At 37.9% G+C, this 26,651-nt stretch overlaps 1 protein-coding gene and 1 long non-coding RNA gene across 4 annotated transcripts; one reads left to right on the forward strand and one right to left on the reverse strand.

Annotated features, from left to right (window-relative positions):
* The first annotated feature begins 1,284 nt into the window (after positions 1-1,284).
* LOC149104628 (uncharacterized) lies at positions 1,285-26,362 on the forward strand. Its single transcript, XM_089270922.1, has 6 exons — positions 1,285-1,794; positions 20,188-20,302; positions 21,605-21,721; positions 22,017-22,250; positions 22,756-22,905; positions 24,359-26,362. The coding sequence occupies exons 1-6, from the start codon at positions 1,792-1,794 to the stop codon at positions 24,688-24,690; spliced, it is 951 nt and encodes a 316-aa protein (XP_089127048.1). The 5' UTR covers positions 1,285-1,791; the 3' UTR covers positions 24,691-26,362.
* LOC149104629 (uncharacterized) lies at positions 3,846-16,648 on the reverse strand. Of its 3 annotated transcripts, XR_016201251.1 has the most exons (6): positions 16,516-16,648; positions 9,931-10,015; positions 9,423-9,544; positions 6,658-6,790; positions 5,522-5,643; positions 3,846-5,194 (listed from the first exon to the last, which is right to left on the reverse strand). It is a non-coding gene; the product is annotated as an uncharacterized LOC149104629 (long non-coding RNA). The 3 variants fall into 3 exon arrangements; XR_016201252.1 differs by lacking the exon at positions 9,931-10,015 and having other exon boundaries at positions 16,516-16,646; XR_016201250.1 differs by lacking the exon at positions 16,516-16,648 and having other exon boundaries at positions 9,931-11,235.
* Positions 26,363-26,651: the final 289 nt, after the last annotated feature.

Raw genomic sequence — 26,651 nt, forward strand, 5'->3', positions numbered from 1 at the left:
TGAAACTTCATTATTTCTAAATAGTGAATTTACACACACGGTAAATTCATTATTTCTAAATGATAAATTTACAGTCGGCGAGGTGAAACTTCATTATTTCTAAATAATGAATTTACACACTCAGAGAAGTTCATTATTTATAAATAATAAATTTACAGTCGGCGAGGTGAAATTTATTATTTCTAAATGGTGAATTTACACACTCAGTGAAGTTCATTATTTATAAATAATAAATTTACAGTCGGCGAGGTGAAATTCATTATTTCTAAATAATGAATTTACACACTCAGTAAAGTTCATTATTTATAAATAATAAATTTACACTCGGCGAGGTGAAATTTATTATTTCTAAACAATGAATTTACACTCCAGGCGAAGTAATTTATTTATAAATAATGGGATTTACAAACTTTATGATATGTAAATAACTATTTTAGAGATGACCTGATTTATAAATAATTGAGGTTGTTTAGTTTGTTATTTATATATAATAACTCTATGGTAAAAGATTATTTATAAATCAGGACGTACCTAAAATAATTATTTGCATATCGACGGACAAGTTCTTGTGTCTTATTTATAAACAAATTTTGTGGCATTTCCAATTATTTATAAATAGGGGGAAAATGGCATAAATTCGTTCTAAATAATAAATTTACAAACGGCGCCCCATATCCCGACAACCCTACAAACGTAATTGATAAGAGATTCACGAACAATCAAGCCACTGACGGCAGATCCAGCGTGTTAAAGGGGAATTGCATTGAAAACGATAAAAGCGCAATCATCATCATTCCGTTTAGCATCAGAGATCGGCCAACAGCACGACGAAACAACTACAGTTCCTTAGCAACAAAGACGGAATACTTTTAAAACCCGTGTTCCTAAGCCGAAAAATCCATCAGAAGCATGTTAAAACCCAAGGAGCTGAAATCATCAGTCACAATGCGGTTCAAGCGATATGGACTATATTGGTTACACACCGACATCTACAACGCGTTGCACAGCATACCTAGCTTTTTTAACTCTTCAATTGAGAAACACATACTCGTGAAGCGCAGAACGCAAAACTGAATTTAATTAGGAACTATACGGTACTCAGAAAAGTGCATGCCGAAACAAATTATTACAGTGTCTCACTAAAGAAGTGTTAATAATCAACGAACACCATCCTCTGACCTACGAACAGACTCTATCCTCACCCTGTCCTTTCCTGTTAGAAACATCACAACGTCGGACTACTTGATTTCGATTGATATTTCTGCTAAATTTAATCGGTTGTTTATAACAGTTGCCACCTGCACGTGCTAATGTGAGATCATTTTTTGTCCGTCTGACAACTGTTATATTCTCATTCATGGTGATTTGTAGTGGTTTCCAATACGCATTGCATCTCTAAGTTCTGTGCCGGCAAACTACCAATAGTAATTAGCTCAAGTTGTGTTTTTTCACCAAACGATTCAAGTAACTCTCCTGATAATCCTGATAGGTTAAGCTCGTACCTGTTCTTGCCTATATTAGTTTGACCGCGTTATGACAACAAGCCCAAAGCTTTCATTAGAGCAAGTAATAAAACAACTGCTAAGCGCCTTGACAGACCTGTCATGTACGACTCTCAGATCTGAATTAACACACCTGCAGCTGCAGTTTATTTGAATTTTAATATTGTGCCCAATATTTTGCGCCATGAAACCTTCAAAGTACATTTAGCTACTCCGACACGGGCTTCCCAACACATCATCGAATCTGTTTTCTTCTTTTTTTCCCTCAAAGCTATTTTGAGCTGTTTGGATGGTAAGTCTTGTAAATGTTGATCTGTTTTCTAATAATTTATTGCGCTAGAGGCAAGATATGAACTTTTAAGCTTCATTAAATGAAGTTCCCTTCAACCCCCCTGCGTTAATGCCTTCAAAGCATCAGCTAGATAAGCCGCTATCGCTTTTATAACGCTCTTAAAACATTTTTGCGGGTTTTTGAGCGTGGGGGTATCTGAAATTCTCGATATTATAGTTTGTCTCGCTCTTTAAGGCTTAAAAATTATCTTGTCATAATTACTTGTTATTCTGGTGTAGTAGGTCGCCAAACTTAATGAATCTTTTGACGACGAAAGTTTTACATCAGTTATTCGCGTTACCTATCATTTTCCTCTCATAAAATCTTCTTATTTAAAGCGAAAGAATATTTTTCTAGAACAATGTCTCAGTGGGGAAACTTTTTTTACGCGGATTTTGAAGGAAAACGCAATTGATCGTATTCGATAAGAACCATACAAGGGTTAAAACGTTTAACAGCCCGAATTGACTTCTCTTTATCATTTTTCATCTATTCTTGTGTATTTTTTTGCTTTTTACGCCACATTTAGAGGGTAAACTGTTTAATTCTCAATTCAGTCGTGATAATTTTGCAACAGAGAGGTTTTCTTTACAGGTGTGACATATAATAATGGACTGTTTATCCTGCCGCTAGAGCATTAAAAAGTATCTTAAATTGCCAAGAAACTGTCTTTTGTTTAAACCAACTTTGCAGGATTAGAAAAACTTTAAAAAAAAATGAGGCATAGATCTCCAAATTTGACGACGTTTAAATAAATATATCTGGGAATAATTTGCGGGATTTACTGTTGTGCAAGGACCTTTATTTTTCCATGGAAATCATAATTTAGCCGACATATATGTGTTCCAAATCTTGATATCTCATGTCTTACTTTAAAAAAAACAAACAAAAAAAAACTGCTTTTACTTGTTTTTCAGTTGTTCTTCGCCTATTTTCTATGTTTTAGAAACATGGGCAATAAAATACTGATTAAATTAGGCGCGAAATTTCAGCATTCTTTCCATGTACGTGAATGAGAAAAATTGTTACGGCAACGGTCAGAAGAAACCAATGAAATCCAGTGGATTTTTAAGATTCCAAACCGTTTTTTCCCGGTCCCGGAACCAGTTTTTGTCCAATATCAAAACCGTTTTTTTTCCGATGCCAAAACCGATTTTCGCCGCTATCAAAACGGGTTTTTTTGCCGATCGTAAAACCGATAATTACTGTTCTCAATACCGGTTTTTGGATCGGCAAAAACTGGTTTGCGATGGGCAAAAAACAGTTCTGGGATCGGCAAAAATCGCTTTTGATATCGGAAAAAACGGTTTTGAGGAAAATCCAGTGGTTATTGCAGAACCCAAAACCAGTTTTTCTCGGTCCCAAGACCAGTTTTTCCGATTCCAAGACCAGTTTTTCCGATTCCAAGACCAGTTTTTACGATTCCAAGACCGATTTTTGCTGATATAAAAACCAGTTTTTGCCGATTTAAAACTGGTTTTGCCGATATCAAAACCAGCTTTTGCCAATCCCAAAACCAGTTTTTCTATTTTTTTTTCGATCTGAAAGCCGGTTTCTGTCTTGTATGAAAACCGGTTCTTGCCGATCTCAAAACAGTTTTTGCCGATCCCAAAACCGACCGGTGTTTGCCGATCTTAAAACCGGTTTTGCTGATCTTAAAACCGATGTTTGCCGAATCCAAAAGCGGTTTTTGCCGAATCCAAACCGGTTTTTGCTTATCCCAAAACCGTTTCTTCCCGATCTCAAAACCGGTTCTTGCTGATCCCAAAACCGTGTTTTTGTTGCCGAAACCCGAAACCGGTTTTGGCGATCCTAAAACCAGTTGTCGTCCAACTTAAGACCACTGTGTTTCTGCTGGTTAGTGAGTGATAACTGAATAGTGAGGGGACCTGAGGACAATTTGTCACGCACTATATTATATGATAATATATAGATTTAGCCGAGCCTAAAAGCGGAACTCCTCAGTATTTTTTCGGAATGCTGTTACTAATGAAAATAATCGAACATGTATGTGAGGTAAATTGCGAACTATTTAATAGTTTCAGCTGGAAATAGGATCACATCAGCAGATCGAGGTGTAAGATGGTGTGATTGTGAAATATAGAGCCATGATTTCAAGGATTTCTGGGAAGCCACTAAAAATCTTGATCACATAACAGAACTGTCTTCTGTGCTTTTTGGTGGCATTTCCTGTTCTTTCCTACCTTATTCAGAAAGACAAGACATTGTTATTAATCATTATATTCTTTCTTAGTTAACATGGGGACTCCCACACAAAAGAAGTTTAAACATTTTTTTGCTGTAGGGACTGATTGAAATGCAGCGGTTACAATACTCAATCCCTAAATCTCTACCAAATGAAATCTCGCAAAAATACCAAAATAGTATACATATGTGAAAAGTTGGAAAGTTTTGTTTTCTAACTTGTCCCCAAAGATACATTTAGCCATCTTCACTTTTGTCTGGAGTCTCCTCCTGCTGAAAGGGTTTGCAATAAGCAAAATCACTCTCGCATGAATGGTAATTGTGATATTTTTTTTTTGGTGATCATGAATACTTGCATAGGCTTCTAATAATAATTTTATTATTCAATTTCCATGTGATTTGTTCTTCTTCTTGACTGAGATTGTGGACTACAGGAGCTGTTATTGGGTTCCATTAATTAATTTTGCTATGATTAAATTATACCAAGAATTATAAGCAAGCTAAGAGTAAGTTATATTATGTACATGTATTTTGTCTGCACTACACAACCAAATGCACTCAAAGGTTATCAGGCATGGGTACATTTGTCAGAAGAGCCCAGCATATCCAAGATATGTTTTGATTGACACATCAATTAAGATAATTTACAGCAAAATGGATAAACAATACATCAATATCCTACATGCACCAAACTGGACATAGGGGTTATGAGGCAATCATTTAAACAACAGATTGAAATAATTTATAAACAAGAGAACACTATTTGTACAACAGTAGAGAACAAATTAGCCTTTTTGGACGTTGCGAATGGCAAGGCTGTCTGTCTCCATTTCGTGTTGGCAAAATATTAATTTATGCCATGTCCAATGCAGATTATCACAAAATTGATTTACAAACACGATAAATATCACTTTAAAGCCAAAAAAGCAATTATTTAAATAAACCATGAGTAAATTATCTCTCAGAAAAACTGATTAATTTAACAGGCACCTTAAATAATTAGTTAATATATGTGTTTCTTAATAATGTAATACAGTGTATCTGTCACAATGTTGCAGCCATGATATTACAACACACAGGATGGGTTGCAGAACTCAACTTCTAAGCCAGTTTATTCAATGACCTTGGTGCAGAAATTATAATCCCATCAAGTTGTCTGTAAATACAGAGAAACCAAACAAATCATTGCAATCTTAAGTAATAAATTATTGAACTCTGTTGCATGTATGTACGCTGTATGTTCCATTAACATTGGGGATCTCTCAGAAGCTGCATCCATCATAAATTAATTTGTTCCTGCATGCATTTGTTTACAGAACTTTTCACACTTTAATATCTCTGTCATACTTATAGTGATCTCCGTGTTCTACAACAATTAGTACACAAGAAAAATACACTCAGTAAGATATTGTTTACAATAAAAATCAATGCCTATAAGCAATCATAAGGACTTTAAATTTATATTTCTTCAGAAATATCTCACCAGGCCATGGTTGCTTTGAAAATCTTTGATGTCTTAATACAGGCTGCCCATGTGTAAACTGTTCATATATTGAATGACAGGAACAGACATGTAATCATACTGTAGCTGCTACTTGAACACCACTGTTATTCAGATAAAAACATATCGATTATAATTTATTATAATCTTTACACACAAACAGATGACATTCCTTTCTTTGATATACAGTGTACTTCATTGTTAGTTGTTTACTCAGTGTTAGTGAATCAAATGCTAGGGGCTGGTACCCCCGGGGGGACACTGCCATATATGGGCTATATAGGTATGTGCCGCTGTGAAGGGTATGGTTTTCAAGCAGTTTACTCTAGGATAGGGTATATAAATCAGAGCGTTTGGGTCTAGAGTAGGATATCATTTTCACAAAATTGACTAGTTGGTTGAAGATTTTAGTTAGACTAAGGAAATCAGGAATTGCCACTCAAAAATATAAAAAAATCAAATCAGCAAGTTTAAATTTAGGCAAATCAGCCTCAACAGTGTCGATAGATGGGGGGATTTGGGGAGTTTACTCTAGTATAAGGTAGCAAAATTCAGCTGAACTAGCTCTAGTATAGGCTAAGGGTTCCAGGGTCCAAGCGGCACATCCCCACCCAGAAATTCCCAAAGTACCTCCCCCGGGCTGGTACCCCAACTTTCACAGTGGCAGGCTCTGCCCTGAGATGCAAAGAAAACTTACTAACTGAAATGAGCTTGGCGACTTGCTTTTGAGATCAAATGCAGTTTGCTTTAAACAAGAAACTGGAACATTGCAAGTTACAACAATGTGCCCAGTCCCAATCAAAGGGCCATCCAGGCTGTTTGGTTGTACATATAACTGTACAACTGCATATGAGTTCAGCTTCCAAAAGAAAATCAGAGTTTGTCAGGATAAATACTGATGTTCTTGTTTACTACATGTAAATCTGAATGTGCAGTACCAGAAGATATTCACACCCAACACCCATTCATGGCCAGTCTTCAAAAATTCCAAATTAAAGTATCAGGAAGATAGAGCTCTAATAGAGAAAAAACCTCCATGTGGGGTATGAATCTTTTCTTGAAGAAAACAATGTCTGAGAAATCATTAATTACAAAATAATGTTTAAGAAATATCTTACCTGGTAATTCCAACTTTCAGAAAATTTTGTAATCTAGACTGTCTGGCCACTTCATATATTTGACAAGTTGACACTGGGCATGTTTGTCAATTTGTGGGCTTCAACATCACATTACAATAGTAGCATTGGTCAACTAAAAACAGCATAATTTGGTTAATTAATATACACTGTACATCATTACGTTGAAATATTGGTGAAGATCATTGCACACCAACAGATACAGAACCATCACAGATATGATATGATATTCTTAACCTCTCTGAAATTTCAGATTATTCAAGATTAACATGCACATACATCATTAAGGACAACCCTAAAAAACTGATTCCGGAAACCGGAATCCGGAACTGGAAACCAGAATCCTGAATCCAGATATTATGAATGATGATAGAAATAATTCACTTCAGTAATGTCTAATAAATAAATATGGGGAAAAACTATTTTGCTGTTATTTACTTTCTTGGCTTTACTTCAGCTACAAACTGTAATTGCTAAAAAAATTTTGACTAGTTCTGAACAACCCTTAGCTATACATCTGGCCCAATTGTTCAAAAGCTGGATAAAGCTATCCATTGGGTAATCACTTTCCAGTCAGGGTTAGTGATTTTTCAGGTGGATAGAGTTACTCATAGCCTGCGAGCAGGCTCTACTATCCGTCTCTAGTGCCTGAGCAGGCTAAATAAGTGTCCAGTGTTTTTCTGCATTGGCATGTCAGCAAGTGCCTTCATGCAGCTTTACCGCTCATGCCCCCAGCCCAAACACAAGAGCCTGCTCAAAGGCTTAGTTACCCATCTTTTGTTCAATCTGGCTCTGGTGAGAGTGCAGTTCTTCTCTAGATCAAATTGCTATGAGAAGACTGGTGAGTAGCACAATAACAACAAGCTATTTTGGTGAGTTTCTGGCAGTCTTTAAGCATCTTTTAACAACATGTGGTCCGATCTGTTAGCAAGTGAGAAGCAGACAGAGGTAAGTGTGCAACATTTCTATAAATTGTTTTAATATGATGGCCGCCAAGAATATGAAATGCTGATTTGTCACAGTATCAGTGTGGAAATAGTGTTGATCCAGAACTAGTTTGGTATCTGTTGGACAAATCAAATATTATATTAAGATGAGCCAGGTTAGCCTTTGAACTTCGAAAGTGGGGGGTGTGACCGTCAATGTACAGGGGGCTGCCACTGACAGACATCCTGTTCTCTATGACATTTTCTATCTTGTTCAGTATCTACTAGACATAAAGGGTAAATTTATACCTCCGGTAAATTGCAGATCACTTATTAAACAAAATGGCAAGAAGATCTTTTAAATCTTATAACCACGCTTTTAAAATTTAACTGTTTTGTTAATACTACAGTCACAACGCAGTGCACATTCCAGAGCAGTCCTTGATGATTCATTGATTACTGTAAACACATCACTTGATCAACACAAACTGTGTCATATCTTATTGCACCATCAGTCTTAGCCTTTGCGAAATCTATGATGATGTAATGGTCTTAATCTGGAAGTTTGCTCGGGACATGCCCATGAATGATACAAAAGGAAACGAGTGTCACACTATTAATAATGCTTTTAATAAACAGCTTTCTTCCTGAAACGTCAAAATTTAATTTGCTTGCGCTTTGAAGTGGTCACGCAAGTCCCACAATCAGGGGGGTTTACGTTATCCACAGCTAATTTTGGAACGGTTGTGTTTTTTCTCCTAGCACTGACTTAAACATTGCAAGTTCTGGCAAGCTCTTGTTTACCTCGGCAAATACTTAATTTTTCTTCATATCTCTTAACTCGCTGCGATGAAACAGCCAAAGAATTCGCTTCATTTGCCGAAACCCACAAGAAATACTCACAAAATTGCACATAAATTAATGACCATCGCTTCTGGCAAAATAAACTTGCAAAGTAAACATGATCTTACAGTGTATTTGCCATGTAGCGAAAATGAAAGCTGCAATGTCAGCGCATTCCATGGCTGACGTAATACCCTTTTTTAGCGTTTTTAGCGTATTTATTATTTCCCTTTGAATCCAACGCTTCGATAAAACCAGAAGAAAATATATATTATACACAAATAAAGAAAACAATATCCGTAACATTGTCCTTGTATTAATGTTTCAACAGCTTATGGCGAATAAACATCACAGGTTGCGTGATTCAAAATTTGGCTGAGAGGAAGTTTGGGTCTGGTCACCGACCACAAAAAAAAAAAAAAAAAAAAAAAAACACTGGTAGAACACGAACCGCGCTCGGCCCATGGCCGTGCAGTTAATTGCCAGCAAGCTTATTTTAGATGCTCTCAGGGTGCTTAGAATTAAATTATGACGCACTTTACTAAGATTTTCATAATTATAGCCCTCACTAGAAATAACGGTTGCACAAATTTCGACAGATGGGGAACTTTTGTGTCAGTTTGAGGTCCTTTTTACTTGGCCGCTTATTTTTTACAGGCAAAAACCTAAGCAAAACAATTTTCGAGTATTTGAAGAACTTGTTTTCTTCAATTTTTGGATTCTGGTTTCCGGTTACTGGATTCCAGTTTTTCATTCTGGATTCCGGCTTCCAGTTTCTGGGTTTTAGGGTTGCCCCACCTTTAACAGAGTGTTTGCTTTACATTCAGTTTACGCATGGCTGTTATCCAGCATAGGCAGACTTATAAGTTTGCCTTCAAAAATAAACTGCAACAACTATTGCATCTTTCATCACCTATTCTTGTGATGAAATGACAAAAAATCCAAGTACAAGAAGTCAAAAGCATAAAACAAACTTACCCGGTAATGCTTACAGTTCCTCTTACTGTCTGCATATGCCTTCCATAAACTGGTACTGCCTGGACATTGTACTCACTATTTTTGTGATCACACCTTAAAACATCACTGTTATATAATTTGTCCTGAAAAAGCAATGCATGAAATGTTATGCCTTTGGCACTCACCAAATACCTTTACATGATGTACAAAGTACACCACATCAACATTCACAATTCTCTTTACTTTCACTGTAACTTTTTTTTATGTCATTTTCCCTAACTTGAAGACAGGACTTCCACATTAGGTGATAATTTGCCTCTGAAATCTCTATGAATTCACAGGGAGTGATAACAATTAAATCGTGACTAATTTTAGCAAAGGAGGCATTCAAATGTCAGATTTTAATGTTAAGTTTATAACTTTACATTACTCTTCGTATATATATATAACCTCTCAATAATTGCACCTGTAGACAGAAGGTGTGCTGGGGGAAGAGATGTTCTAAACTCTCAGAACTTTTCCCCCTTACCTGTAATAGGATGACTATTATGAACTACGATTCGCAACCAACACCAACATCAGGTTATGTATACACATGTATATTTTGTTGTCTCCTGTAATCATAAAAAAATAAAAATTTAAACCCTCCATAAAGTTCATACCCAATAACTCTGCCACATGTAGTGCTGTTACTGGGAATTAATTTAAGTGAAACTGTTGAAACAGCTCTGTCAAAATTGTTTCTAGCAGTTAAGACAGGATAACAGAATATACACGTAGTACACAGCAAAGGCCAGAGATACACACATGTTGGTTATTAGTTAGGATTTTGTGAGCTTCTGTGCTAGGTATGGTGGAAAATAATGGACTATCAAAAATGAAGGTTCCTAAGACATTTTGACAGCAATGAGAGGAATGAATGTATAAATTTACAAAAGAAAGAGAAGTTCTTGCCCTGTCCAGTTCTCTGTCATAAAAATATCATTTACATACATTTATTACATATGGTTTGTGTTTAAAGCTGATATAATGCACACTCTGATTGGCTAATTCTAGTGTATTATTTACATTTGAAGAAGCTAGTCATAAAAGGGGATAAGTGACGATTTTGGTTGCTTTTCTTTTTTCTTGCTCCAAATTAGCTGAAGTTTTGCATGTGGTCTTCAATGTAATAGAAAAATGTGGTTCTGTATTTTTGTCGCTGGTTTTTGCTTTGTTTTCGAGTTAAAACGTAGGCAAAAAACTTGGCTTTTCCTAGCCATGTCTTTAGGAGTTTATTTGTTGAACAGCAAACAGGCAGACTGTTTATAGTGTATGAAGTCAAAACCAAATCCCACAGCATATAGAGCGGAAATCTGGGAACGGATTGTTTACACCGGTTATTGTGACGTGAGCACAACACGTGAATCGATCGAGCGTCAAACGAAATGCCATCAAACAAAAAAGAGATGTGCCGCATTAGAGCTCTGTCAACTAATATCTTAAGCATTGTTTTAAAGTACCTTGTGTGCCTACCTGGTGGTTGAGAGGCATCATAAAGCCTCGATAAACCCGTAAGTCATCAGCACGTTTTAAAGAATCAAAATGTGTTCTGAAACTTCGAAGGCAGCTGATATACCGTAATCGTGTTATCGGCGTTCGAAGTCAGATCGAGCCAGGTAGCAAAGTCCAAGAACAGTTCTTGCCCAAGAAAAATACCCTCTGGTGAGTTGTGGCCCATTTGCCAAGCGTTGCTAGCGTCAAAGTTTGGAAAGCGAGAACTGGTTTTAGAGTGATAAAATTTGTCTTGTATCGACCGCCATGTCTTCCCGCGCACGAGGTGTAAAGACCCTTCCCGGCATGGATTGCGATTACGTTCTGCGGACGTTTCTCGAACTGGTAACTAGATTTAAACATAATAATGGCCAGCAAGTGGCGATCGATTGTAACAGATCTGTGATCCAGTTTGCGTTGATTTTATTTCAAATCGGCATGATTTGTAGTGTTTTGAGCTTCTGGGATCAGGGGACATGCATATGTATGGAGACCCGTACGTTGCGCAGAAGGGTTAATCTGTTAATCTGTCAGCCCTATTTATAGAGCGTTTTCACGTGGAGTCATCAAATTCTTAAATCCAAAACTAAACAGCCGCCAAAGTTGTTATCCTCATCAGGCATAAGAGGTACCAGCGCATTTTGAACTTGGAAGTTATGGCGGTGCGTGACATCAAGCTACGATCGCGTTTGTCGAAAACTATGTTTTATCTCGTGATTTTTTTAGCCATTGAAGACGTTGCCAAATTACCATTTTCAGGAGCCCATCATGGGCTCCTACCATTTTGCTGTTTTCTAAGTGAAACCAACATCCTTGCCGTCACGCGTTAACGTCAAATTAACATTTTAACCTATTTAGACCTGAAATCAACATCATCGAGCTTATGCGCTGCGTAAAATTGACATTTTGCTGGTCTCTAAGTGAAACCAACATCCTTGCCGTCACGCGTCAACGTGAAATCAACATTTAAACCTTTTTTGACCTAAAAGCAACATTTTTGAGCTTATACGTTGCGTGGAATTGACATTTTGCTGGTTTCTAGGAGAAATCAACCTCCTTGCCGTCACGCGTTAACGCGAAATCAACATTTTAACCTATTTAGACCTAAAATCAACATCATTGAGCTTATGCGCTGCGTGAAATTGACATTTTGCTGGTTTCTAAGTGAAACCAACATCCTTGCCGTACCGCGTTAACGCGAAATCAACATTTTTACCTATTTAGACCTGAAATCAACATCATTGAGCTTATGCGCTGAGTGAAATTGACATTTTGCTGGTTTCTAAGTGAAACCAACATCCTTGCCGTCACGCGTTAACGCGAAATCAACATTTTTACCTATTTAGACCTGAAATCAACATCATTGAGCTTATGCGCTGCGTGAAATTGACATTTTGCTGGTCTCTAATTGAAACCAACATCCTTGCCGACACGCGTTAACGTGAAATCAACATTTTAACCTATTTAGACCTGAAATCAACATCATTGAGCTTATGCGCTGCGTGAAATTGACATTTTACTGGTTTCTAAGTGAAACCAACATCCTTGCCGTCACGCGTTAACGTGAAATCAACATTTAAACCTTTTTTGACCTAAAATCAACATTTTTGAGCTTATACGTTGCGTGGAATTGACATTTTGCTGGTTTCTAAGAGAAATCAACCTCCTTGCCGTCACCCGTTAACGTGAAATCAACATTTTAACCTACTTAGACCTGAAATCAACATCATTGAGCTTATGCGCTGCGTGAAATTGACATTTTGCTGGTTTCTAAGAGAAATCAACCTCCTTGCCGTCACGCGTTAACGTGAAATCAACATTTTAACCTACTTAGACCTGAAATCAACATCATTGAGCTTATGCGCTGCGTGAAATTGACATTTTGCTGGTTTCTAAGTGAAACCAACATCCTTGCCGTCACGCGTTAGCGCGAAATCAACATTTTAACCTATTTAGACCTAAAATCAACATCATTGAGCTTATGCGCTGCGTGAAATTGACATTTTGCTGGTCTCTAAGTGAAACCAACATCCTTGCCGACACGCGTTAACGTGAAATCAACACTTTAACCTATTTAGACCTGAAATCAACATCATTGAGCTTATGCGCTGCGTGAAATTGACATTTTGCTGGTTTCTAAGTGAAACCAACATCCTTGCCGTCACGCGTTAACGTGAAATCAACATTTAAACCTTTTTTGACCTAAAATCAACATTTTTGAGCTTATACGTTGCGTGGAATTGACATTTTGCTGGTTTCTAAGAGAAATCAACCTCCTTGCCGTCACCCGTTAACGTGAAATCAACATTTTAACCTACTTAGACCTGAAATCAACATCATTGAGCTTATGCGCTGCGTGAAATTGACATTTTGCTGGTTTCTAAGTGAAACCAACATCCTTGCCGTCACGCGTTAGCGCGAAATCAACATTTAAACCTATTTAGACCTAAAATCAACATCATTGAGCTTATGCGCTGCGTGAAATTGACATTTTGCTGGTCTCTAAGTGAAACCAACATCCTTGCCGACACGCGTTAACGTGAAATCAACATTTTAACCTATTTAGACCTAAAATCAACATCATTGAGCTTATGCGCTGCGTAAAATTGACATTTTGCTGGTTTCTAAGTGAAACCAACATCCTTGCCGTCACGCGTTAGCGCGAAATCAACATTTTAACCTATTTAGACCTGAAATCAACATCATTGAGCTTATGCGCTGCGTGAAATTGACATTTTGCTGGTTTCTAAGTGAAACCAACATCCTTGCCGTCACGCGTTAACGTGAAATCAACATTTTAACCTATTTAGACCTGAAATCAACATCATTGAGCTTATGCGCTGCGTAAAATTGACATTTTGCTGGTTTCTAAGTGAAACCAACATCCTTGCCGTCACGCGTTAACGTGAAATCAACATTTAAACCTTTTTTGACCTAAAATCAACATTTTTGAGCTTATACGTTGCGTGGAATTGACATTTTGCTGGTTTCTAAGAGAAATCAACCTCCTTGCCGTCACCCGTTAACGTGAAATCAACATTTTAACCTACTTAGACCTGAAATCAACATCATTGAGCTTATGCGCTGCGTAAAATTGACATTTTGCTGGTTTCTAAGAGAAATCAACCTCCTTGCCGTCACGCGTTAACGTGAAATCAACATTTTAACCTATTTAGACCTGAAATCAACATCATTGAGCTTATGCGTTGCGTGAAATTGACATTTTGCTGGTTTCTAAGTGAAACCAACATCCTTGCCGACACGCGTTAACGTGAAATCAACATTTAAACCTTTTTTGACCTAAAATCAACATTTTTGAGCTTATACGTTGCGTGAAATTGACATTTTGCTGCTTTCTAAGTGAGATCAAAGTCCCTGCGGTCGCGGCGGGCCGATCCTTTGTTATGATAAACCGAGGCGAGACTTCGACTTATAACAAAGGCTTGGCTTGGTTATTATAACAAAGGATCGGCTCTGTTTATCATAACAAAGGCCCGGCTTCGTTTATTTGCAACCTCGGCGGGAAAAGGGCGTTAGGTATTTTAATCAAAAGTGAACTTTGTCGAAAACGCTCCAAATTTCGCATAGAGTTTTGTTTAGGTATGTTTAGCAATGTCCCGTAGTTTTTGCGATACACCTTGCTTCGTTTTCAGGATATTGCGTATGCAAAAAACCACTCGGTTTTCCTAGCTGCGTCTTTATAAAGCGAAGCAAAAACCAGCGGCAAAAATACAGGAACACGTTTTTCTATTACATTGGAGACCACATGTAAAAATTCAGCTAATTTGGAGCAAGAAAAAATAAAAGCAACCAAAATCGTCACTTATCCCCTTTTATGACTAGCTTCTTCATTTACATGGTATACGTCGGTAAAATCATAAAACATCACATGTGACTAAAATAAAAAATAAAAACGAAAAAGAAATGCCTACATGTAATTCATAATAATTTAAAAATACTTAACACTAAAACAGATCTAATTCTTTACTTTATTCAAAATTATGCCCATGGGTCAATTACGAGCATGCTAAAAGGTCCTAACACAAAGTAAAAGGAAATTAAGAAAACTATTGCTTTTTTCCTGAAAATTGTAGCGACTGAAAACAATGATTGAACACTCTGAGAGTGCATTCTATCACCCTAACAAGATAAAATTTAAGGAGAATAGAGAATTCACAAAGTTATATTACAAAGGAATTGGTACTGGACAGGACAAAGGAAACAGCCAGGAAGAAACTGAAACTTTCTTTGATGAGCAAAAAAAGTATGCATGCACAACAAAGAAAACAGTGAGTGACATTCGGTTAATGAGTTACAATGTAGTTATTAACAAAATTAGTGTGAAGAAAAGAGCAGAGAGAGTGTGTGTGGAGAGAGGAGAGCGCTCTCACCAACTAAATTGTGTATGTATGTATGTATGTAAAAACTTATTTCTATTACCGAGAAATGGTCAGGGCAAGAACTTCTACTCCCTAATTTTTTTTTCTAAGTATGTAAATGTCATTTACACTGTTCAATTTACCGAGTAAAGCTCTTCGCATTTTTTTTTTCCATTAGTACTATCTCACTTTTGAGGGACATTTCCATATTAAGTGTAAATACTGCATATTTGGGGAATAACCCATGTACCCCCAACCAAAAGCAGTGGCACTAATAAAATGAAATAGTAAATCAAAATGAAAGTAGAGCTTTATTTGCACACAGGATTTACATGCACAATCGTCTACTCAGTCGACATTTGGACTATATAAGCATTTCACCAAACCGAACTAATTGGACAGACAACAAAATAAAACGAGGAAATCTACATTATAAACACAATAATTATGCATATCACTTCATCTGAGTATCAAAAGCAAATCCTTCTCATTGAAAGGTAACCCAATGAAAGAGAGGATAAAGAAAATCGTTTAACCTTGCAGTGTTAAAAGTTTAATAATTATTCACGCTTAAATTTGAATATTACAGTGTGCATTTTTGCCGAAGGCTTAATTTAGCTTTGCAATCATTTTATCGGCGGTAGCTTTGCCAGTCTTCAACCAAATTAACCTGGGAATTCACCCAAGCATTTCGCCAAACCGAATAAACTGAACTAACAAAACGAGGAAATCTGCATACTTTGTAATCACAATATGCAAATCTTCCCATAGGAACGTTGAAAGTAAATTTAGCAAATCCTGTTTGTACACCTTTCTTGGTTTTCAACAACAGAAGAAGAAATTCTAGCTGTCTACGAGGCGGCTGTGCCAACTAACACAGAGAAAACTTCAAAACTCGCGCCGCCGTGTTAACAAATACGGTTTTGGTTAAGCTTATTTTTAGACGTGAGGTTATAAGCTTAGGTTGACGACGAAAATCGACAGAAAGCTTAATTTGTTTACAACTTACAACAACCTCCACAAAGCGATTCACTTGCTATTGTTTAGAGATGAGAGAAATTAAAACGATGCAGTTTATAAATTGTCTCACAACATGGCTTCAAATAAGGAAGAATTTCAAAGGATTCCAATTGAAAATAAGCTTATATCGCTGAGGCAACTTGTTAATTTTCATAGCAAACGCAACAGCAAAAGTCACTTACCGCAAGTTAGCAACATCAGTTCGGCCAGTGTAAATCTTCCGGGCAGAAACTTGCAGCAAAAGTTGTGAAGACTGAACTGAACTAATCTGTTTGACAGATCAACGAATCAACCACTTTTTCCCGCTGTGTTTACTGTTTTGTAACACTCGGATATGTTTGATTTCTCTTGTTCATCACCTGACCAAATCATGTGACTTTTCTTGCACGGCTGCACAGCGTCACAACGCGCGAATTTTAAAAAACTTGGCACTGCAGTCTTCTGAGTACTTTCACATCCTATCTATGGCCCTCGTTAGCTTTGGTTAACGGCATTGTTCGGTATTATTTCACTTCCTTTCTCTAGCCCTTGACTCGCTATAATTCACGCCATTGTTCAGTACTGTTTCGCCTCCTTCCCCAGCGCTGGCCCGCTCTTTTTCGCGATCTTCTTCGCTACTTCTTTGCCTGTTAATTCTTGCTTTCTTTTTAATTCCTTCACTGCAACCCTATCTTAAAAACATTAGATCAACCTCCGCTATCATTTGTCGACATAACAAATAGAAATGCGTTTTCTTTTCTTTAAAAATCCCGCCAAGAAAAATGGCATTCTTCTGCTAGAGACCGAGGGTGCATGTCTCTGTCGACCTATTAGCTGGAGTATGGCCGCCATGTTGGGCAACTCCGCCGTCGCCGTCGTCGTCGTCGTCGTCGTGCGTACGCGCCCACGAGCAATACCGCTAGCCATGAAAACCATGAGAAAATTCATTCATGGATTTCCTTTTGTTTCCCATATGATTATGGGGCTCCGCTTGGCGGCCCTTCGGGCCGCCGGAGCTCCGCTATTAAATTAGCCCGTTATTCTTACACCTTTCACACTATAAATTAACATCTCCACCGTTATTTTCTTTTCTCTACTCGATAATGGGTTCTGGTTACTGGTTATTGGATAATAGTTACTTTGGCTTCTTTTTTAACGGGAATGACGTTAAATTAACTCACAGGAACCCATAACTCCAGAGTCTCCATATGAATTATACCCTTGATTCAATTAACCCTTTCCCGTGTCTTTCTATTCATGAAACAGCATTTCCCGCGAGCAATACTGTTTTCGTCGCCGACCACCTGGGCTCAATTTTACGGTTAAAAATAGCCTGCGATGTCGACGCATATTCTCGTGTCCTTCGTCTGTTTTATTGAACATTTAGGGGTATTCCTTCCCTTTTTACAGCCCAGAGAACTTGTTTGAGGTTGAATAAACATTTTTCCTGATCTTGAAGTTATCAAATGTTTAAATTAAACATCGAATCGTGCTCGCGCTCGCGATCGGGAGCCGTATGTTGTTCGATTAGTCTGATAAAATAGCTTATTAATTAAGAAAAGCTTTAGAGCTCTTTGGATTCTTTGGAGAAGGTCGTTCTCAGGGTGAAAACAGAGATTGAGAACTATGTTATGCGATCTCGGATGGTGGCGATAAGAATACGCGAGGATTACCAAGAAGCGCAAAACTACTTGACAACACCCAGCAGTACTTGGGTCACAACCTCCCCCGTCATTGCTCTCTAAAGAAGAACTCATTCGCACGAAGAAACAACATTGAAGTTTGCTTCGAATAGAACAATTTCGATATATTAAATTTCAGCCTAAAACAATAGACCTCAACACGAGGCTCTGGGGAATAAACCCCACAAACTCTAAAGTTATTCCCCAGAGCCTCGTACTGATGTTTATTGTTTTAGTTTGAATTTTCATCATCATCATCTTGCCTGTAGCCCCGTCTGGGGCAAAGGCCACTAATGAGCACCCTCCAGTCATCACGGTCCTGGGCCAGTCGTTGCAGTTCTCCCCACGTGTAGCCATTTCTCCTCATGTCTGCCTCTAGGTCACGGCGCTACGAGTTTCTTGGTCGGTCCCTCTTCCTTTTCCCCTGAGGGTTCCAGGTGACGGCTTGCCTTGTGATGTTAGATGAGGACTTCCGAAGGGTGTGGCCGTCTCTTTCGTTTCCATAGATCTTGGTTGCTGATGATGTCTGGCCAGCGTATCTTAAGAATCCTTCTGAGGCAGGTGTTAATGAAAGTCTGGATTCTTTTCATAGTGGCGACGGTGGTTCTCCAGGTTTCGGCTCCCTAGAGCAATACAGGCTTCACGATGGTGTTAAAGATCCTGATTTTAGTGCTGGTGCCGAGAAGTGATGATCTCAAGACATTCTTCCGCTGTTGGAAAGCTGCTATCGCCTTGCTGATGCGAACTCTTACATCAACTTCTGTCCCCCCGGTGTTATCTACGAAATTGGTCTCTTATATTAGCCAACCTTCTTTCTATTGTTATTTAAAAAGCGCGAATACGGCTTGCCTGACAACAATGGAATATTGTTATAATTGCATTCTAATTGTTCGTTTTAAAGACAGGGCGCGGGAAAGGGTTAAATCCAAGGTTAGTATGTGAGATTGAGGTTCCTGGTCATGGGTTTCTGATTAACTTTAATTAAGTTTTGATTACCCATACATATTATCAGTAATGGTAGGCTAACAGCAAAGAGCTAATGTGAGATTATTTGAACCTCTCAGATCAATGCCGTGAATTGGAGTTTCCAGGCTCTTATTTCTTCTATGGGGAACGATTGATTAATCACGTGATAAGAACCATCAAAGTTTTGGACCAGGCTTTTTTGTGAACTGCAATGCTACCTAGAACACAACTGCGTCAGCGTTAATTTTGAATATACTGGAACACACGACTGTGACTTAAACAATGCAACTCATAAAGAACACGAGAACGACCTGGTGAAAACAGAAGGCTACGTGTACCATGGAACAATTGTATGTAGGACGTCAGAATTTTGCATGTCCGGTCTCCCTCTGCATTTAAATGAAATGTCGACGTTTAAAACGGTAGAATGTTTTTGCAACATTTGTCAATTGAAGTAGTAATCAACATTCAACAGACAACGTCGTCTACCTTCCACGCGAATACCCTCGCATATTTGACTAGTTGATGTGCCGGGAGGGGAGGGGAAGACGAAAGTGCTAAATGAAGGGCTCCGACTGTACAGTAACTTTTTTGGCTCAAGAAAAAGAGCCTTCAAAGACTTTCTACTCTATTTTAACATAGAGAATTGCTCGTGAATTTCGAATTTCTAGTATATTTTAATAGAAGAAAAGACAACATCTGAAACCGGCACAATTAAATTTTTACGCTTTTATTTGACGCCTAATGCCCCGTAGGGTTCCTGGGACATATAACAGCTGGATCTCCGAATTGGTCATTACATAGCTCAATAATAACTTTCGAACTACTTTTGAAAGTCATCCTAGACGACGTGCAAACGAATAATAATGATAAAAAAAAAACGCATTTTTTTTTTGGTCCGTGCTCGTTCAATCGCCACGGTCCTCATTTGCTTAAGCTCTCAGCGATCTTAAGAGACATTAGCTGATCCACTTCTTGCACGGAGTGATTTACTAAACCACTTGTGGACGAAGATATGACATAATGTTCAAACACCACTTCACCTTCTTAACAAAAGAAAAAAACGCGTTTTTTAAGCTATTTTGAATACGTCCAATGGTTACTGTGAAAAAAAAGAACCACAAGGGTATGTGTGTGTATTTTAGCTAATTCAATGGGCGTGGTAATGATTAAAAATAGCTGAAGATTTTATGTCATCGATTTAATTGCGCTTTTTTGTTAATTTAGAATGCTTGTGGCAACGTTCTTTGTCAGATCAACGGAACCTGTCAAACGGGTTTTACCAGCAAAGGATTCCGCTGTTTATGTTCCTCTGGATTCACAGGTGACCAATGTGATCTTGGTAAGAAATCATTTTTTGAACGATAAACAATCAGCGTTGGTAATATTGCAGGTGCAGCAATTCTGAGTAATTTGGCACTAATGCCATCATCTCGGGTGGCTTTATGGGTTGGGATAGAGAGCAGTAATTCTACAACCCTCCTCTGTGTTATTGTCCGGAGGTCAATTTTAGGGGAGTGTCCATCGTATCTTACCAAGATGTTTGTTAGAAATGCAGACGTGAACGGAAGAACGAGCTGGCATGGTCAGTTAAGCCTTTATGCAAACGTTGCACTGATTTCGACGAACATGGTTTTCCACTGACGAAGGGCCAAGCCCGAAACGTCTGGAAACATTACCCGAAATATGGTACTTTTATTCATGATTATTCTTACTGACAACTTTCATGCAAGTCTTTACCCAGTGCCACGCAGCTGTTTGACATTTTTCCGTCAATGTTTTTCAATTAAACCTTGTCTGCCCCCGATTAAAACGGGAGACTGAGGATGGAAGGTATTTCTCAGTAATTTTAAACATTTTATGGACAGTTATGAGGAAGTGGACCATTTTATCACCTAAATTTTTAAATTTCTTAGTTTAGACTTAATCTAATGCTTTGTTTTTTAATATCTTAGTGTGTCTCATATCTTAGTTTTTTATATTATCGTTGCATATTTATGAATAATATTTCTATATTTTTAATTTTATTCTGTAAATATTTATATGAAGGCCACTGGTTTTCAGTGATTACTGTTGTGTGCTACCCTCAATTTATATTATTATTATTATTATTATTAAAATTACTATTGTTATTATTATTATTATTATTGGAAATACGTAGAAACATTGTACATATTATTTTGCTATTATTTATATAATAAACAAAGACGGTAACGCAAAACCTCCAAGATTTCAAAATACTGTACATATTTTTTTGACTATTTTGTATATGGGTATTAATTTTATATTGTTACTGAGATATCGACGAGTGCAAGGAAAAAAAATTCACAGTTGTAATGTGTGCAATAATACTATTGGGCCATACATTTGCACTTGTAAAGCCGGATGCCATTGGGACGGCCATGTCTGTGCAGGTAAAGAAAACCTGTAACGCTTTGAGGCTCTGTCAGTGGATGTAAATAGAAAGGGAAAGTTTATAAATATTGGAGAGAACTCACTTTTCCTCTCTCACCGACGGATCGCTCTGCTAAAATTTCTGCCTAGCCGTTCATACCGTTGGCCAAAAAGTGGGATTGGTGACTAAAGCTGCATTTACATGTTTTTCTTAATTCTTTCTCGTTTTGTTTTTGTTTTCTCGGTGAAGCCATAGATTTTTGCGCTGGGCAGAATCCATGCCAAAACGGAGGTGAATGTGAAAGTACACGCGAAGGTTACTTTTGCAAGTGTGAGGTCGGTTTCGCTGGGAAAATATGCGAAACTAGTAAGTTGTTATATAACAAATTTGTGTATAAATAAAAAAAAAATACCCACCACAAGTGTGTCATCCTTGAAATTCATCAGTTGCACAAGATCCCCGTCGCGGTAGATGAGAGTCCGTATTATGGTATAGCATGTATATGCATTTCTCTTTCTCCATGCGAGCAAGTGAACTGTGCATAATGCAAAAGCATTTACAGCTTTGGAGGTGGATATTCGAGGAGAGGTTGGACTGTATTTTTATTTGATATTATTAACCCATCACGACCTTACTTTTAAACTTTCTCTTTCTATTTCAGAGCTCCCAATAAGCTCAACAATACTGTCGAAAAATGCACCTTATGTCACTCATCTTCTGCATTTTCTTGGGCCCTCTGTTGGGGATGACTCTGAGTGGAAGCTGTGTTACCGCGCTTCCTTACATGGCTGGGATGCTTTTACCTTTCACAGCCGTTGTGATGGAAAGAAAAATACTGTTACAATCATAGAAAGTAATCAGTACGTCTTTGAAGGATACACAGACGCTCCATGGGGTAAATGACCATGCTACCTCCTTATTCCATTCAAGTACTTTACCGCATACTGTTCTGTCTGGGTGTCTTTCTGTCTGTCAATCAGTCCGTCTGTCTGTCTGTGTGTCAGCCATTAAGTCAGTTTGTATGTCTGTGGCTGGTTACTTTAGTTGGTTTGTTGGAATCTGTTTTTTTTTTTGTTTTTAAATTAAATTATAAGACAGGGAAATATGATGTGCTTATTTATACATCTGGTAGAGAGAGGTAAATTTTTCCAAGTGCAAAGTGGTACAGCAGAATACCCCTGGCCAGGGTTCGAACCCAGACCACTTGGTAATGGGTCCACCATACTAAAAGACCATGATCTAACGAATCGAGGATCATGGTCTCTTGGCATACTAACTCTGTGACACAACTGTGCTTCCCTTTAAAGAACATTGCACTGAAGATTAAAACAGCTCGATTTCGATTCATTACCATATTCAATCAGCCCTTGGTAGATAATGAACATCATTGACTTTCACAGGGAGTCTTTGTCCATCGCCAGGGAAATGTTGTTACTTTCCTTTCAACTTTGAGGGGAAGACCTATCACCACTGTACCACAGACGGAAGTTACTTTTCTTCCCTGTGGTGTTCATTGGACAGTGTCTACAACGGAAAGTATGTTTATTGTGGTAAGTTGAACTAGATCTAGGAAACGAAATATTAAATCAGCCCTCAGACGTACATGCAGACACATACCCAACAAGAGTACAAGGGCCGGCTCTCCTCAAACTTGTTCCCAGGGCGTTTCTGGGGGAAAGGCCCCGGGAACGATCGAGATTGGGCTCTTCCAGGTTTTCGTTGTAATGGGATATCCAAATCGTTTTCCTTCAATAGATAGCATTGGTCCTGCTTTGAATGATGGCACACTTTTTGTTGGTCATGCTGCCATTTGACGTCAAATTACGTCATTAAGAGCCACTGCCTCTAAATATGGAGAATCTGATAGCAAGTCGGAAAATTCGAATTTTCTTTATAACGTCAAAAAGACCCTTTTGGTGAACTATTTTCAGAAACATACTTTAACCCTAGGACGTACAAGGGGAGAGGGGTTGTAGATGCCACCCCCATAAGCTTTTTTCAAAGTTTTGAAAATACAAGTTACTCTAAGGAGCTTAAACTTTCAGTAGCTGTTCCTTCATTCTCTGCGAAAATTTTGACATGTCAACTGCGTGTCCATCTTTTTTGACGATGTTATTGCAGCCATCAAATCTCATGTAGGCCTAGCCAAAAATCAACTTTTTTTCTTCCAGTTTTCTTCATAAAATTGTACAAATTCATGAATTATTTCCGTTATTTCTTGACTTTTAAGAAAATAATGCAAGATGGCGGATCCAAGATGTCGGTTCAAATGACGTCATTGAACGCCATATGACGTCATAGACATCATAACCAACCAAAATGGTTTTATCTTGTAGAGCAAGCCCAGGGCTATCAAGTCAATGAAATTTGTTTCGCTCGAAAACCCAATGGGAAGGTCCCATCCACCCCACACCACCCCCCTACCCCCTCCCCCCTTGTACCACGGTAGGGGTACGAGTTCGCTTGTACGTCCGAGGGTTAAAAGTTCCAGCGAGTTCATATTTTTTGTGAAATCTAGAAAAGTTCGAAATACTACTTAATCAACCAAGTTGGCATATGGAACTTACGCAAAATTGTGCATTTTAAACAAGCCGGTACAGAAAGAAGGAAACTTGACTGGATTTCATATTCTCACAGCTTGTGATTTTCGGTTTAATCATTTCTCTGAGCTAAAATTCATTTTGAAGTAAGTACATTTCGTCTACCTCTTGACCACTTGAAAAATACTAGTGTCGCAATTTAATTTACCTGCCAAATTTCAACTGATTTGAGAGAGTCCTAACTCTTCTAGTATACCAAAATCTCGTCAAATAAGAGGTTCTAAAGAAAAAGTTATGCTATGGTATACCATATCTAAATGGCCAGTTTGGCCCGTGAAAATTAAGCGCGCTAGACGAAAAGCTCTATTAAAAGAGTATTTTGACCAATTGCGCCGTTTTCAGACGACCGAGCGAACACTTCGATTTCGCAGTCATTCCCTTTTCTTTCTTTTATATACCGTAGGAGATACAGATGCCAGTTCCAGCCATCATGGTGGTTATCGCACTACTGACAAGGCCTTTATTTATTCTTTAAGCAATAAAGAAGGATTAAGGCCATTTAAGAGTAAGGTGAAAAACCCATCACAAGCAATTTACATGAATCCAAGTTACGGTCCAACATTTGGTGGAGGGCACGATATTTACATTGCTGACAAGGCAAATAGTAATATTAATTCATATGCACAGATTGGTTTCTCGTACAATCGTCCAAGTGGAGTAAAAGACCAGAAAACAATTCTAGCTGGAAGTTTTTGTTTCACTCCTGGTGAGGTGGAGGTATTTTATCTCTTTTGAGAGACCAGCACTACAGGATCATTCACCAGAAGTATTCTAGAGAAACACACAACAACGAGTCGAAACTTAAAAACAATTTAACACTGCTACCACTTAAGGAAGAAAAATTAACATGCTTTTACTTGCAAATCATTTTCTTAGCTATAGCTGAAAATATTTTCTCGATATTGTCGATGATACCTAAACTAAACTGATGTTTTCTTAAGAAAACCACGACGGCAACGGCAGCGAGAACGTCACTAAGCAAAAGGTTTAATGAGCAGAACAATGGCTGGGCACGTGCGTTATAATTCTTGGTACATAATAAAGTGTATTATCGTTTGTCTCACGATGTAGTCGAAACGTCGCGATCTACATCTCAAGTGACTACATCGTGAGACAAACGATAATACACTTTATTATTGCATCTACCACAATGAATAACAACAACCTTTTCCTCGACAATTCTTGGTACATTACGGCGAAAATGTCAGGAACAACGAAGATAGCTCTGAAAAAGAGAAAATCGAATTATCATTGAACAGTGCGAGCAAGAAAGTAAGGTGGTGTTTTATTGTGTTTTATGAAACCAATTTGCAGTGTTGTGGTCGGCTGGATGAATTCTTGTGAACTATGCCGCAATATCAATTGCATTCCCCAACCCTAGCAGAGAGAAGTCATAACTGTTGTACACAAAAACTGTGAATGGATATGAAGTAAGCCGCTGTGCACACGTCCCAAGGTTTTAATGAACACCTTTAAAGGTTTAAAACTTCCTTGACAGATATCCCAGCGATATGTGCGTGTGTGTAGATAAGCTTTTTTACTTGGACATCTTTGTATCGAGTAGTTCATTCCTTTGACTCTATGTGTATAAGCGAACGCATCTTACTTGCTTCTCCCGCGTTTTCAAGTGCTACTAGTTTCTAGTTTTGAGCTGGGAAAAGATGCGATTAAGGGTAAAATTAATGTGATTCGTGACTAAATCGCACCACTGAGAGCCAATCAGATTACAAGAACCACCACTGATCTCAATACACTTGTGCGCATTGCGTACCTGTTTTCTTACAGTCAGAAAATCATGAAAACTGACTTAGAAGGATCTGAGCTAAAATGATCTAGAAATGTAATATTTACCTGAAAAAAAAAGATCGTTACAAATTTGAAAATAATAATAAAGTAGTTGAATAAAAATCGTACTACAAGTTAACCCTTTCGCGGCCAGTGTTGTCCCCAGACAACATTTGGAAAGGTAGACAAAGAACTAATTGTGACGTCATCAATTTCTACGTCAGCAGATTGCTCTGATGAACAACAAACTCAAGAGAGACAACTTTCTACACGTGTGTCCGTTTTGAAAATCGACTGAATGCTGACAGAGCTACTGGAAAAACAAATGTTCAATCATTGATGCAAAATAGACCAATTTCGATATGTTAAAATTCAGCCAAAAACAAGACCTCAGTACTAGTACGAGGCTCAAGGGAATAACTACAGAGTTTGTGAGGTTTATTACCCAGAACATCATGCTGAGGTCTGTTGTGTTAGGCTGAATTTTAATATATCGAAATTGGTCTATTGCTGGTGAAATTGGCCATTACCTCCATAATTGATCAATGTCTCATTTGTCAGTACAAATTCTTTTGCAGCTGATAGAAAGGAAGTAAAGAGTAGAAGATAGTGAAAAAAGAAAGAGAGAGAAAAAGTGAAGGAAAAGGAGGCAGAACAAAACTCGCAACGCATCAGCAAAATAATGGCTTATGCGCATGCGCTAAAGTAAAACGTTGCTCATTAGACTGTGGAAAATAGTGGAAAATCTAGATGAAATGTAAAATATTGTATTCCTAGCAAAATTTAGTGCAATTTAGCAACATTACATGCCAAATAAATAAATAAATAAATAAAAAAATAACGGTAATAAATACGGCTTTTTTGGAGCAAAGTCAAGCATGAAAGGGTCAAAGTACATGTTTGCCTTGCGG

Source organism: Orbicella faveolata, unplaced genomic scaffold (genome assembly GCF_042242905.1).
Source record: "Orbicella faveolata isolate gen_17 unplaced genomic scaffold, um_ofav_v1 contig_34, whole genome shotgun sequence".
In the NCBI taxonomy this organism is placed as follows: Eukaryota; Metazoa; Cnidaria; class Anthozoa; order Scleractinia; family Merulinidae; genus Orbicella; species Orbicella faveolata.